Source organism: Balaenoptera acutorostrata, chromosome 17, assembly GCF_949987535.1.
Source record: "Balaenoptera acutorostrata chromosome 17, mBalAcu1.1, whole genome shotgun sequence".
NCBI lineage: Eukaryota > Metazoa > Chordata > Mammalia > Artiodactyla > Balaenopteridae > Balaenoptera > Balaenoptera acutorostrata.
In genome coordinates, this window is record NC_080080.1 from 74,405,685 (window position 1) to 74,420,481 (window position 14,797).

The 14,797-nt window shown below is 42.3% G+C and overlaps 2 protein-coding genes across 6 annotated transcripts in view; one reads left to right on the plus strand and one right to left on the minus strand.

The window, feature by feature from the left end:
* ASPH (aspartate beta-hydroxylase) overlaps positions 1-14,797 on the plus strand; it is a 268,977-nt gene that overhangs the window by 216,973 nt on the left and 37,207 nt on the right. For 3 of the 5 annotated variants that reach the window (XM_057532090.1, XM_057532091.1, XM_057532094.1), the window contains one exon: positions 10,133-13,050. The exons of the other annotated variants lie outside the window; for them this stretch is intronic. In XM_057532090.1, coding sequence (XP_057388073.1) covers positions 10,133-10,283 — 151 coding nt within the window. In that variant the 3' untranslated portion in view covers positions 10,284-13,050. Of the gene's footprint in view, positions 1-10,132; positions 13,051-14,797 lie in introns of those variants that run through there. 5 annotated transcript variants of the gene reach the window in all.
* CLVS1 (clavesin 1) overlaps positions 14,065-14,797 on the minus strand; it is a 161,527-nt gene continuing 160,794 nt past the window's right edge. Inside the window, exon 6 of the mRNA XM_007168566.3 lies at positions 14,065-14,152. Within this exon, the coding sequence (XP_007168628.1) occupies positions 14,065-14,152 (88 nt within the window). The remainder of the gene's footprint in view (positions 14,153-14,797) is intronic.

A 14,797-nucleotide genomic window follows, 5' to 3' on the forward strand; every position in this document is an offset into this window, starting at 1 on the left:
CGATGGGGCGTTTGGGAAGAACAGTTAACAGACTGCCACAATAGCCCACCCCAGAAGAGCAGGGATTGGGATCCTGGAAAGAAAGGGAGAGTAAAGAACAGAGGCAGGAGATGTGATGAAGATTGACTCAAGTGGATCTCGAGTGTGTGGGGCAAGGGAGGGGTGTCCGTGATGTTGCGGCAGTTTCCATTTTGGTCAGTAGGGGGGTGTTGATGCTTTAGCAAATGCTGAGAGCTTGGGAGGCATGAGGCAGGTCAGGGGAACAGATCATGAGTCCGGTCTTCATATTATTTGTTTAAGTTGCTGTTGGAACACAGGAGTGGAAATATCCAGGAGTCCGCTGGATATTGAGGTCTGGAGCTCAGGGGAGAAGTCAAGTCTAGACATAAAGGTTTTAGAAGCAGACTTATCGGGAGGCGCTAGAGGAAACTTGAGCGTCCATGGCCACATGGACATTTTGGAGGCAGAAAAAGAAAAGAGAGCCAAGAAGGAGCTGGGGCAGCAGAGGGCAGAGTTGGAAGAACCAGGAGGAGGAATCAGAGATGGCCAGACAGGGCGAAGTTTCTTCCAAGATGGAAGGGGTCTCACCAAGCCTTGGTGAGCTCCGTTCAGGTCTACAGAGTCTCTCCGCCAAAGGGGAGAGGGGCAGGGGACCCAGGGAAAACAGAGAGGAGGTGGGAGTGTGCTGGGGAAGGCAGAGTCTGACGAGGTCAACTCCTTGGAGATCAAATAAGAATCACAGGGGCCGTGAAGGTGGAGAAGAGCTTCAGACCTAATTTAAGTATACTAACTTAGGGTCTTAAACTGAAGCTGGGAATGTGGTGAGGGTAACTGTCTGCACCCACCGGCAGTAGGGAAGGGTTATAAGCCCAGTTCTGAGACTCACTTGGAGGGTGATCTTGAATAAGAACGTTGACTGAGCAGCCCCTCCATTCCCACTGGGCTAAAAGCCAGCCTCCTTCAGGTGGCAGTAAGTAGCTGCTGATAACAGTACTTTGCAGATGCTATAGTTTACAAATTCACAGTGACGATTAAAAAGCACTTGCCAACACCCCGCCTCTCGCAGGGCCAGGGCGGCGGTTTTGCGGAGGATGGATTGTTTCACGCTGTCTCGTCCCCAGGGAGCTTCGAGGCATCAGTGCCCTTCCTCCCCCTCCTCCTTGCTGGTCAGCATCCTTCTCCATGTCCCTTCTATGGTACTTGTTTTATGTTGCATTACATTCTCATCCTGCATAATCCTTAACTCCAGGGTGGCTGGGTCAGGCTAAGTACATTACAAAAAGAGTGTTTTTCATGAGAGAAATGGCTCAATGAAATTAAAGCACTGTGCAATGCTTCTAGTGAAAATAACTAGAGAGCTGAATAGTAGAGTCAGTTTACAAACTCTGAGGACAGAATATGAAATCTGTATGTAATATGAAATCATATGTAATATGAAATCTGGGAAGTTTCACGCTGTTATTATGGAAGCACTATTAGTATGGAAGCACTATTAGTGTGGAAACAGAAGCACACGTACCAGGAAATCAGGCTTCCTTGTTATAGGCAAGGGGAAGCAGTTTTTCAGAGCTTCTCGACTTTTGAAGGAGTAGCAATTTGTGCCTTGTGGTTCTCAGGTATTAATCATAACACTGCGATTCCTGCTAGTGGGCGTGTGTGTTGGTTAAAGATTCCATCACTGCAAAACATAGCATGGCTCTTTTTATCTGAAGATGAGCTTGAAGGTATGCAGCTGTCTATCTCAATAAGTAAAATGATCATTTAAAATGAATAAATGCTTTCCGATGACAAAACTGATGCATGCCCCTGCTACATAATTTGTGAAACACAGAGAAGCACGATAAAGAAAGTAAATATTATTTTTGACTTCGGTACTCAGAGGTATTGCTCAGACGCTTCTCAGGGCCTATATAATGTATATTCGTGATGAGGAAGGGTGTAGTGAGAATATACATTGTGCTTACTATGTGTCAAGCACGGTTCTAAGCACTCTGCATACCTTCACAACAACCCCACGTAACTGGGATTATTAAACTCTCTACTTTTCAGCTGAGGAGACTGATGTATAAATAGGCTGAGTAACTTCCCCAAGGTCACTCAGCAAGTGTCGATGTTTGTACCAGGGTCTTAGGGCTGCCGTAACGAATTAACACAACCTGGATGACTTAAAGCAACAGAAATTTATTCTCTCACCATTTTGGAGGCCAGAAGTCTGAAATCAAGGTATGGTCAGGGTTGGTTCCTTCTGGAGGCTCTGCGGGGGAGCCCCTGTCCCCTGACTCTCTCCTGGCTTCCGGTGGCCGCGGGCTCTCCTTGCTGCGTTCTGGCTCGTAGGCGCAGCACTGCAATCTCTGCCCCTGTCATCATGTCACCTGCTCCCTTCGTCTTCTATCCTTGTCTTCTTTTCCAAAGGCGCTTACTGAGGACCTCCCTGGCGGTCCAGTGGTTGAGACTCTGCACTTCCAATGCTGGGGGCACGGGTTCCATCGCTGGTCGGGGAACTAAGAGCCTACATGCTGGGGGCATGGCCAAAAAAATAAGCAAATAAATAATTAAAAGCGCTTACTGGATTTAGGGCCCAACCTAACCCGGAATGATCTCACCGCAAGCCCTTTAACTTAATTACAACTGCAAAGACCCTTTTTTCCAAATCAGGTTATATCCACAGCTTCCAGGAGGACGTACTTCTGGGGGTGAGGGCCACCATTCAGCCCACTACAGTGTTGGAACCAAGGTTCCATGCCAGACAGTTTGGCTTGAAAGTTTGTGCTTCTAGCCTCAATGCCATAGACCCACTTATATATAGGTTTGGGGGCTTTTTGAGTTTTGTTGTTGTTCACAAGATTAGGATCATGCTATACTTGTAAGGTGACCACTTTGAATGCTGGGTTTTGTTTCCAGACATCAGGGTAACAAGTAGAGAAGGCTGCTGGGGAGTCTGCATCTCTGGGGGTTTGTTTTTGTCCCCCTCGACAGGCCATGCTTTGCAGTCAGTAAAATGAGCTCATTAGCAATCTTGAGTCAGAGCTGAATGAACTTGAGTCAGTGGATAAACAGGCCACCGCTGGCAAGTGGGAATAATTGCTATCCTCACAGAGTGGCCAAGGTGTGTGAGCTTTGGGTGATCCCAGAGACAAATTCTTTCTTCTGAGTCTCCAGGAGGGCTTCTGGTACATGCTGGGACCATACCAAGGGAAAGAAGGGTGACCGTGCAGCTCTCCTGGAGACCCAGCCTCATTGCCTGTGAATCGCTGACCTGAAACATTGCACAGGACCTATATGCAGCCAGAAAAGCATGTGTTGGCATGAGTGTCAGCAACAGACTGAAGAAATGAGTTGGCAAGAAGTCATTTAATTCCTCTTTATATGGCTGTAGAAATAATGACCTTTTCCCACACACCTCAAGTATTTTATAATATATTTTTTCATTACTCTTTCAAGTTTCCTATTAGGAAGATTGTGTGGAAGGCATGCTAAAATATTAACAGTCAAAGAGAGACCGTTCTTCTTAATCCACCGTGAATTGTTCATAGACAGTATTTGTTATGTTTTCGTAAGGAGTCCAAGAAGATAGTTTAAATTTTTTCTCATCACGTTATAGAAGCTGTGAATTACCAAATCATTTGGAACTAAATATTTTTGCCTCTTCTTCCTTTTTTGGGGGGAGGGAGGGTTGTTTTTTGCTTTTTGGTTTTTTTAGTCGTTTCCCTGAAGTCATAGATCTTCTGTTTCACAAAATATACCCATCTTCCATTCAAATTGTAATGTGACCTTTCCACGTTACCTTATCCACCATTCAAGCCTGCCCATCTGGGACTGTAGGACCAAAAAGGTCACTTTTAACTGGATGGGATGCTTCCCTTAAGGTTTGTTGTTAAATAGTAGCGTTTCACACTCTTTCTTCTTTTACTTAAGCAATTTGGAGAATTAAAAACACCAACAAAGTTTCTTTACCCCTGTCCTGGTTAGCATGGGGTGTCTATGGCTGTTCATACACACAGATGAATATCTGTGTCTCAACAGGGAACGGCACTTCCCACATTGAAAACAGATTGTGTCCACACATTTGTTCACTGAACTGACGGTTGAGCATTTGGAAAGCTGAGATCCATTTTGCTATGGCAATAATAAATAATGTGGAGGTTTCTGGGCCAGCCCCTAAAAGCCTCCTAACTCATGGACTTTGTTAATAGGGCTCTAGCACCAGTGACTATTGGTTTTTTTAGCTTTTTATTTTATATTGGAGAATAGCTGGTTAACAATGTTGTATTAGTTTCAGGTGTACAGCAAAGTGATTCAGTTATACATATACATGTATCTGTTCTTTGTAATAATGTTTCTATGGGAAAACAGATCCTGAGTTTTCACTTCAGATTTTAACATCCTGTATCTTCATGAAAGCAAATTAAGAGCACCGAAATCGCATGACCTGGGTTCAAATCCTGGCTTCCCCTCTTATGAAGTGTAACTTTCGACAACTTGCATGGCCTCACTAAGCCTCAATTTCTGATCTGTAAAATGGGAAGAATAAAAGTATGTCTTGGTGTAGTTTTGAGAATTAAAGTGATCTGTATAAATACGTTCAGAACTGTATTTACGGAGTATGATGTGGTAAGCATGCTCAGTATTTTTGAGCTTTTATTGTGCTCGTCTCTGATTGCTGCAGAAATGGGGACTTCGGCCCCTTACCTTCCAGGGAGTGAGACCAAGCACTCCTGTACTGTCGGAGGTGGTCCTTGGAACCTGCGGTGCGCACTCTGGCGGGGATGAGGGTGGGTGCTCTAAGGAGACGGGAAGGAGGGGGAAACGGGAAGTCGAGGGTGTGCAGGGCTAGGGCTGGTGAAGGAATGGATCAGATACAGAGAGGGGCTGTGATTTGACAGGCCTGGGGCTGGGAGTGATGCTGAGGCCAGGGGGGGGGGCACAGCAGGGCACAGCGGATGGCCACCCCCCCCCCATTTCCCCTTTTGCTCCCATGCCGCCACCCTGGAGAGGGGCCAGAGGCATCCCAGCTCTGTGGCCTCGGGAGGTTTCCTCTCCCTCTTCCCTTTCTTTGTCCTCCCTTTTTGGCTTTCTTAGCGATGTTACAGAGCCCTCTGCTACTGGCTGACCGAGGACCAAGAGGAGGAAGTCAGAAGCTGTTACAGACGCAGCGCAGGGGCTGCACAGCAGAGCTGAAGCCCCGGGCCCACTTGGAGGGGAGAGAATCCCCGCGGCAGCCTGGCTGGAACGAGTCCCCCCCAGGAGGGGTGGAGAGAGATACTAGGGTGCATGTATACAGAACCTGTTGGGAAAAGAGCTTCTTTGTAATTTAGCCATCTTTTATTGAAATTACTATTTTGATATCCAACAAAATAGCAAATATCATGCCCATTTCTCAGATGACAGTTTGTGAAATGTATCCTATAAAATGCAATATGAAGACTAAAGTCCGAGCCAACAGCTTGGCTCAGAGAATTAAGAGAATTTCAGAGCTGAAAGAAGCCTTGGAGGCCCTCTTGTCCTCTGTCATTGCACAAATGGGGAAACTGAGGCCCACAGGTGACATGCTTATCACAGCCACATGGCTAGTTAGCAGTGGTCAGAACAAGAAGACAGGTGTCCTAGCTTCCAGAAAAATGCTTTATCCTGATAGATAGATAGAGGATAGATAGATAGATAGATAGATAGATAGATAGGTAGGTAGATAGATAGATAGATGATAGATGATAGATAGACAGACAAAGAAGGTATGTGCATGTGTATTTCTGTATTAGGAGGAGAGAAAAAAGAGGAAGTGGCAATAATGCAGTTTTACATTTCAATTCCAGGATATGCCAGGATTTCCAGTGCCGTCAGAAACTGAGGGATTTCAATGGATCAGAATTAATAAGAGCTGTGTTAAAGTAGCGTGATTCCTGAGCCCTTTGGCCCTTTTCTGTACTCCAGTCAGCCTGTTTAAATGCCTTACAGGCCACCTCAGCATAGCAGCTATAGGCGCTGAGAGTGTTTCCTAGAACCGTGATCTCCAGCTAGAGGTTTGGCTGTAATGAAGCAAGCCTAGTGCCTTTCTGCTTCCTCCACAGAATCACGGTGTCACTGCAGGCATCCGAACTGGCTTCCATGTGATTCCTTTGCTGAAAAATTAGAACCGTGTCATTTGTCTAACTCAGAACCTTTTAGCAAAGATCACTGAGATATAATCTATAAAGTTTTTAGGTGGAAAACTCTATAAGCACGTAGCATCATTATTTAACATTATTAATGGTGATGGTAATTCTATGACAAAATTATAGTTATTAGGCTTGCGCTGCCACCATTATACCATTATCATTAATTATAATAATCTGAGAAACTGAGGAATTACACAATATTGGTTTATCTTGTGACCAGATATTCTTCTATCTTTTGGCAAACCAGGGAGAGACGTTCTTCTCGTAATGGTAAGAAATGCTAAAATTAAGCTGAGGTAGCCATCTGGGGATGGGGTACAGCTCCCCACCGCCATCCTGCCTTTCTGGGCCCTCGGAGGAAGGCTGGGTGAGCGCCTCCAGGAAGACTTCTTTCCAAGACTGCTCTGAAAATCTTTTCTCCAGAGGGCCCTTCCCTTGTCATAATTTGAGCATAACTTAAATGTATGTGGTGGAGATTTGCTCTCAAAGCGAGTGGCCTGAAAACTATTTTCCTTGCATTGCAATGAGTGTCTTTGTTTTCCACTCAGAAGAGATGTAAGACCTTTGACATCTTTGAGCTCTGTCTCTTTTTGTTCTGGAAAACCTTCATCCTTTCCCAGACAGGTGACACATCTCTTGTTGAACTCAAGTCACTTTAGTCTGCATGTCACTTGGATGGAGTTTTATTGTCCTTCCCAATTAGGGCTGCACTTTTAGTCATTCTAGCTCTCATAAGTGATTGAAAGACATCATTTTTTACCTATTCAGAAGGTATCTACACTTAAGAATCTACAATAAGTAATTGAGTATCTTTGCTGTTTTCTGGGAAAATGTCTGAAAGAAAATAGAAAGGCAAGTATAAATCTAATAGAATTTTATGGCCCTAATGGAATCCAGCCCCTTGGAATACCTCCCAGATTTCATGTTTAAAAAATTGTTTAATCAGTGGTTTACACTAGTCCATATTTGACCCAAAATATCTGCAAAGCCACAACCCAGTGCTAACTTAAGTTCCACCTTTACAGGCACTGGTATGCCATGAATGAACCAGCACTAAAAGCTTTTCCCAATTTACAAGGAATTTAAGCTAATGAATGGAATGTTTAAGATTTTTCTCACAGCCAGCATTCCTAAATCTTTGGCTTTCTTATACTTACCGTAATCTAGTGAAGAACGTCATTTTGTGCAAACTTAGAATGTTCAATTTAGTTGTCTTAATTGCTTCCAGTACTTTAAGTAGGTTCTAGACTCTCTACCACTCGGAAAACGTTGAGAATCACTTGTCATTGCCTCACCAAGTGTATGTCACAGATTCTCTTAGGGAGTTTTGATATTGCACCCCCTGGGAAGTTTTCAGTCTTCTCAAATAAAGGCAAATTACTCATAGGGAGTGATGCCAAAGTAATTTTGAATTTTCTGTATGAATTTGACTACTCTAGGTGCTGCATATAAGTGGAATCATACAGTATTTGTCCTTGAGTGAGTGGCTAATTTCACTTAGCCTGATGGCCCAAAGGTTCACCCATGTTGTAGCGTTGTCAGAATTTCCTTCTAAGGCTGAGGAATATTCCATTGTATGTATAGACCACATTTGTTTATCCATTCATCTGTCAGTGGACACTGGCGTTGCTTCCACCTTTTGGCTACTGTGAGGAATGCTCCTGTGAACATGGATGTACAGTTTTTTTCTTTTGCATGCCCTTCCCCCCTTGTCTTCTGCCTGTATTGTAGGCTTGTCACTGACATTGCTTAGTCCCACCAATAACAAGACCGAGGAAATGACCACCAAACTGTATAAGCTAGGGATCATTTTGCTTCTTTTTTCTTGTCATTTTTTTCTTTTCTTAACTTTGCCTTTCTCTTCAAATTTGGCTTTGCATGGTATTGAATACATAGTCTGTCATTTGCCCCTGAGTCTATATATTTTTGTCCTTCGTTACACTTGGATGGGACTCCAGTAGACCCTGACCCTTCAGAGGAATTGGATCAAAGCGCCAAGCAACTCATTTCTTGAGTGCAAGACTTTAGGGTAGGTGGGACCTCCCCTGCGATCCAGCAGTTAGGACCGTGTGCTTCCACTGCTGGGGGCGTGGGCCCCATCCCTAGTCAGGGAGCTAAGGTCCCACAGGCTGTGCGGGGCAGCCAAAAAATAAAAATAAACAATAAACTCGCAATTGCACAACATTGTGAATCAACTGTACTTCAATTAAAACAGAGACATCAGGGTAGGTGTGTGAGGCAGCGCAGGAGGTGGGGCTGGAGGGAGAATGCGTAACAGGATAGAGGATTGGTTCCCAACTTCAAGGAGCTTTTAACTTGCAGATATTTGTTACTTTAAATTATTTGGAAATTTTAGTGTCAGATTCATTAATATGTCTGGGACAAATTTGTCTCCCACTTCACTGCCTTCCAACTCAGGACATTTGGCAATGACTGGAGACTTTTTTTTTTTTTGGCTGCGTTGGGTCTTCGTTGCTGCACACGGGCTTTCTCTAGTTGTGGTGAGTGGGGGCTACTCTTCGTTGCGGTGCGTGGGTTTCTCATTGCAGTGGCTTCTCTTGTTGTGGAGCACGGGCTCTAGGTGTGCAGGCTTCAGTAGTTGTGGCTCGTGGGCTCAGTAGTTGTGGCTTGCGGGCTCTAGAGCGCAGGCTCAGTAGTTGTGGTGCACGGGCTCAGTAAGTGTGGCGCACAGGCTTAGTTGCTCCACGGCATGTGGGATCTTCTCGGACCAGGGCTGGAACCCGTGTCCTCTGCATTGGCAGGTGGATTCCTAACCACTGCGCCACCAGGGAAGCCCAGGAGACATTTTTGATTGTTACAGTTGGTAAGGGTGTGCTACTAGTATCTAGCGGAGACCAGAGATGCTGCTAAACATCTCACAAAGCGCAGGACAGCCCCCCCCCCAAAACAAAGAATTACCTGGCAAAAGTGTCAGTATTGCCAAGGTTGAGAAAGCTTGCCGTGTGTAGCATTATCTAATTTAATTTTGATTAATCACCAGGTAATGAACATAAAAAGACAAATCATTTCCCTAAGGAAAACTTCCTTATGATAATGCAATAACTTGAAATCAAGCTAGCGTTTTCCTCCTATAATTTTAATTATTTGCTAATCCAGGAAGTAAGATTGTAAATACTTGAGAGGAATTTTGATATCTAGAAAAAATTTCCTAGTAAAAATTTCATTTCAGAAACATAACTTAGCATTTACCATATTGACAATTAATACATATTTGAAAAAGAAGAAAACATTAGCATAAGTAATAAACTTTCCTTGGGTTTGAAAGGCATTGTATGATTGCCCCCTGCATTTTACTCTCTCGACTGCCTTATTTAGACTAACACCATATTTAGATCTTAGCTCCTATACAGATATCTTGTGAAGTAGTGCTATCAGCCCTAAAGGATGTTTTGCAGCATTCATTTAAAATATTCCATGGATAACCCCCTTGCACAGCATATAACATTAGAAGTATAAACAATCTGCCCTTCCATAAAATGGAACTTTAACAAATGGAATGGGTTGAAAAGAGAATCATTTGGAGATGCACAGGCACCATGCCTATGGGACATCAAAATGCCTGAGACCCAGTGACTGTCTGTACTTCCGCACCAATCTCTGAAATGCCAGGGAGGATACCACGGAGCCATTGACTGGGAGGTCACCTTGGGAATGAGCCACTGGGGCACACTTTTGAGTGCTCGCCCGACTAAACAAGCCTTGCCTAGGTTTGTACCAAGAATAAGTTTACCCTTATTACCAGTCTCCTGCCTTTTGTATACCTTCAGTGCTGAGCATGAAAGTTGATGTTCATGGTAAGAATCCTGAACTTCTTTCTTAATCACCAAGGAAAGAACACATCCTGTGTTTCACTTACCTGGTCCTATTGCACAGGTTATCATGAGAGAGCCTTCCTGAACACAGACGTGGATTGATCCGCAGGGATCTGAATCACAAGCTTCCATGCTTTTCTGTTCCAGGACATGGGAAGAAGGCAAGGTGCTCATATTTGACGACTCCTTTGAGCATGAGGTGTGGCAGGATGCCACGTCTTTCCGGCTGATCTTCATCGTGGACGTGTGGCACCCCGAGCTGACACCCCATCAGAGACGCAGCCTTCCTGCGATTTAGCGTTTTGTGCAGGCTCAGGACACGCTGGAGAGAGGCTGCCTTTCTGGTTCAGTCACCTTGGATGTGGGCATAGACGTTCAAACACCACAGCCCTTAATTCCCTTGATTTGCAGCCTGAAAATGTCTAAACCTCCTCCGAGGGTTGGATGACACTAAAGGGAATATATGCCTCGCTGCAATTCTTTTAGGAAATACCTGCGGTATTTCATCCATGACAGCCCCCATCCGATGCCTGTATTCCTGGTGAACCCATGATCGCTTCTACCTTGCCGGCCAAAGATATTTTTTCCACTTAGAATAGGCAAAATCAGTGTAAATGAGAGTATATGTAGAAACTGTGAATGGATTGCTTTAGTTTGTAATTTTTCTATGCAATTATATTTTTCTAGGGTAGCAGGATGATTTTGTCATCACACACTGCTACTTTTTTGTTGAGTTTAATGACAAGCTGTATAAATGCTTTAGTTCTGCTTAATCGTAACTTTCCTGGTGAACTCCGACGTCCCTCTTTTAATTATTTTTAGTAAAAGGCACTCATATGAAGAAAAGATTCTATTTTCCTAATACAAAGGAGAAAGACATAATTATGCCAATGTCTCATGAACCGTACTACTCCCTACCCATTGAGTCTCTTTGCTTTTTTGTCATCATTGAGAGCTGGTGTCTTAATTTCTCTCCTTGCTATGTGAATGGTGGAGATACTGTCAAAATGGTATTTCTTTCTAAGAGGAACTTTTTACACTGAAGAAGGACTTGGAGTCATTTTATAATGAGTTATAACAATGACGCATGTAAATTTTTTTAATGTCAACCACTAGGCATTAGAAAAAAAAAAAGTAAAATTTCTCCAAGTGAAAATTTTCTCTTGGGATCAGGTAGATAGGGGGCTGCTAGGACACCTGGCTCCTGGTCTCTTTGCATCTATGAAACAGGGCTGGAATCCAGAGTGTTTTCTATTGTGGATCCTTGTGAGTGATGAGGTCATTGAAAGGATTCCCATCACAATTGTGTAAAATTATGAAGGATGGCAGAGTGGAAGACCAAGAATGCCAGGATCTCTGTCCTGCGTGTAGGATGTAAAAATTGCTTTCCTCTTTGAAATTGTTTGGAAGACTCTGACATCTCCCTGGCTTGAGAAACTTCTGCCATTTAAGCTTCACTTTGAGATGGCAATTATTATTGATAGTTTAGCTTTAAAATTTCCTACTGCATGGAAAGAACAGTTGCCTACTCCTTCCAAAGATGACCACGTCATTAATATAGTGGAACATTAATGCATTAAATTTTGTGTTTTTTAAATCCAAGCTAACTAGAAATGTTAGCTATAAGAATGTAATGATATTCATGCACTGAATTTTAAGCCAATATGAACAAAAATGCTGGAGAAATGACACATAGGTTACCAGATTTCATTCGCATGTAGAAAAAATACTTGTGCTTTCTTTTCCATTGAAGGACAAAGAAGGATGCTTTCTTTATCTTATTTAGAAAACATTCTTTAATATTGAAATGAACCCCCTTTGCTTGTCTTTAAGGACTTCAGCTTCCAGTCAAAGAGTTTGTAAAATATTTGTCCTCTTTCCTTCTGTTTTGCCAATGTTGAAAAATCTCACTAAAATAGATGAAGAAGCATGTGAGGAAAAATATCAAAATTAATTACCAAAATCCAGAAGAAAAAGCAAACTCTTGAAAAATAAAAAAGCATTTGTGTCCTTCAGTATTTATTGAACAGAAGAAATGACTGACAAAGAACAATACAATCTAGTGTTCATGTGGTAACATTTCATGTCACTTACTGAATTTGGTTCTTGTATGTATTTTGCATACACATAAAGAAATTCAAAGTGTAAGTTGTCACTGTTGAACCATCATCTTAGATTCATTTAATGAAATCATGGAATAGAGTAAAAACTAGCTGTTAACTTAGTAATTATAGTATGGTATTTAAAATCGGGTCACTACAGGAGGATTCTAAATATTGCCGATTGGAAAGCCAGAACTATTACTGCTGCAGAATGTTGGCAATAATAGACTCCAGTAACATTTGAAATACTGGATCCCACAACTATTTTATAAACTCAAGTAATAAAATTTGTTTTCTAATTCGCTTTAATTCTTCATATTTCTTACCTATGTTGTGGTATATAAGAAAAGTGTTTCAGTCATTGCATTGGTAGAATTATTTCAGTGTTATTTTTTTGTTATTTGAAATGTCTACACAAAATGAATTGGTTTTATTTATACTGTGATGCAATTGGTTGAGAAATATTTTAAATTCTCTTTCAATTTTATTTCAAGGGTGGAATACAAAAATCACTTCTGTTATTATTTTCTACCAGTAGAAAAAAATTAAAACACTAGATCCATTGAGAAAGAGATGTAATAAATGATAAAGACTAGTATCTATCGAGGGTGATTATGGCCAGTTGAATCACCTCTTTCCTTTGAATTTTTTACCCAACAAATTAACCCTCCCAAGTACCTAACGTGTAAAATCATATTTTACTGCTCATTATCAACTAAAATATTTTTAATTTGACATTGAGCACCAACTGGTCATACTAATGAAGGCCCATGTCATGCAGATGGCTGGGAGAATAAGAGATAGCTAAAAACATACACCTAGTTTTGGGAAACATGGCACAAGTAAGGATATCATATCTTATGATATCTGCTTATTTTTTATCTAATTTCCTTTGAATGGATAGCTGGGGACTCCATTTCTAAGGATAATAAACAAAGAAATAAAGTGATCTTTGGCATTTCATCCTGCATTCCTGGTCTTCTCTTATTTTCATTTCTTTCATATTTCACCATCCTTAAGGGTCTTCCTCCATGATTGATACCTACCCTCTCAGCAACAGCCAGGCCCTTTCTCCACACCTTTAACTGGTTGCAAGAGGAGGTGAGGGGACGTGGGGGCGGTGTGATGCTTTTGTAGCACTTTTCTTTTCTGTAGTGACCCAAGTGAGGCAACTTGAATGGATTCATTAATCACTGACATGTATTTTCAATGAGAACCGCCCACCCTCTAGAGACACACATACCCTGTGGGAAGTCACACTGCTAAGATGAAATAGTCATCTTTCAGTTTGTGTCTTTGTTTAAAATTAGCTCTTTATAATCAGCTGGTGGCCTGATCAAAGATGTGATATCAAAATCATTTTTGCAGGATATCAAAAAAAAAAAAAAACAAGCTCTGCAAATAGCCAGACCTATGAGAACGTGCTCTTAGGCTGAACAATTTGAAATTTGATGCTGGTGATGAGGTCAAAGAAAATATTTCAATATAGGAATGGAAATCACTGGGGATACTATTGTCTTGGGGCTTTGCACTACATTAAACTTGACAATTGTGTCTGCACAGTTTAATTCTTATGTATCTACTTGGAAATGCACTTAATCTTAAATTGCAAAAACTGGAGAGAGTCTCTGCAAAGCCTCAGAAAAATCCTTATCCTAATGAAGTGTGTGCATCAAATTTAGTTTTTCTCTTTTCAATTCACTTAATACTATAAATATGGGATGGGGGGAATCTTGTTTCCATAACTGCCTTGCTGCATCCTCCAATTCCCTCATTGAAAAAAAAAGCATCTGTCAAGTCTTTGTTCAACTTTGGCTGCTTAGACCAATGGCTGGTGACAGTCATTACTGGGTGGCAGGAGAGAAGGCCCTTGTGTCGAGCCGAACGCACGCATTGTGGGGTCAGTTGCACGTGTGCTTCCTGGTGGCTGATACCACTGAGGGCTGGCGATGTCGGGAGCACGGGGTGGCTCAGGGTTCAGTCCAGAGCCAGGAGTGGCTGAGTGTTCTCATTCTCTCCCTTGTCCTCGTGTTTCAGGGTCCCAGCTTCTACCACAGACTGAGATCTAATAACAGGGGAAGGAGAAAGATATGATTACAAATAAGTCATGGTGTCAGCCGTTTTGGAATCTTGGAGGGCATTCAGACTTTATGTCCCCTTTATTAACCAAGACACTCAAAATAACTATATAACTTCTCCCCCCTTTTGTATCTCTGTTTTCCTTGCTTTTGTGTCTTCTACACCACATTTTTAGGGAGCGAGGCATCTTGGAATCTTCTTTGCAGGAATCTCTTCTTTTGGTAAAATGAACACGTGTTCTAGCCACAACTCTGCCCCCTTGTCTAAACATTCTGTGGATCTTGAGATGTATAAAGTCTCATAAATTTTGTTGGATTTTTAATGTCTTGAGAGCCTTTGTTTCTCCAGGTCATAGGAAACTATCATGTATGATGTTAAGACCATGAGATTTGGAATCAGATGGTAAATGTATTCTTGACCTCTTACTGACTGAGGAGTCTTGGGGGAGTTCTTAGAGCCCTGGACCTTTATTGTCTCACCTGTAAAGCAGAGCTGTTACCTACCTTCCAGAGTTGTTGAGAAGGACTAATACTAGTACTATACCTAAAGCACTTGACATGTGGTTGTCGTCAAAATCTGTGGAGCAGTCTGCTATCACCATTATTGCAATAATGGCAGTGATCTTAGCTTC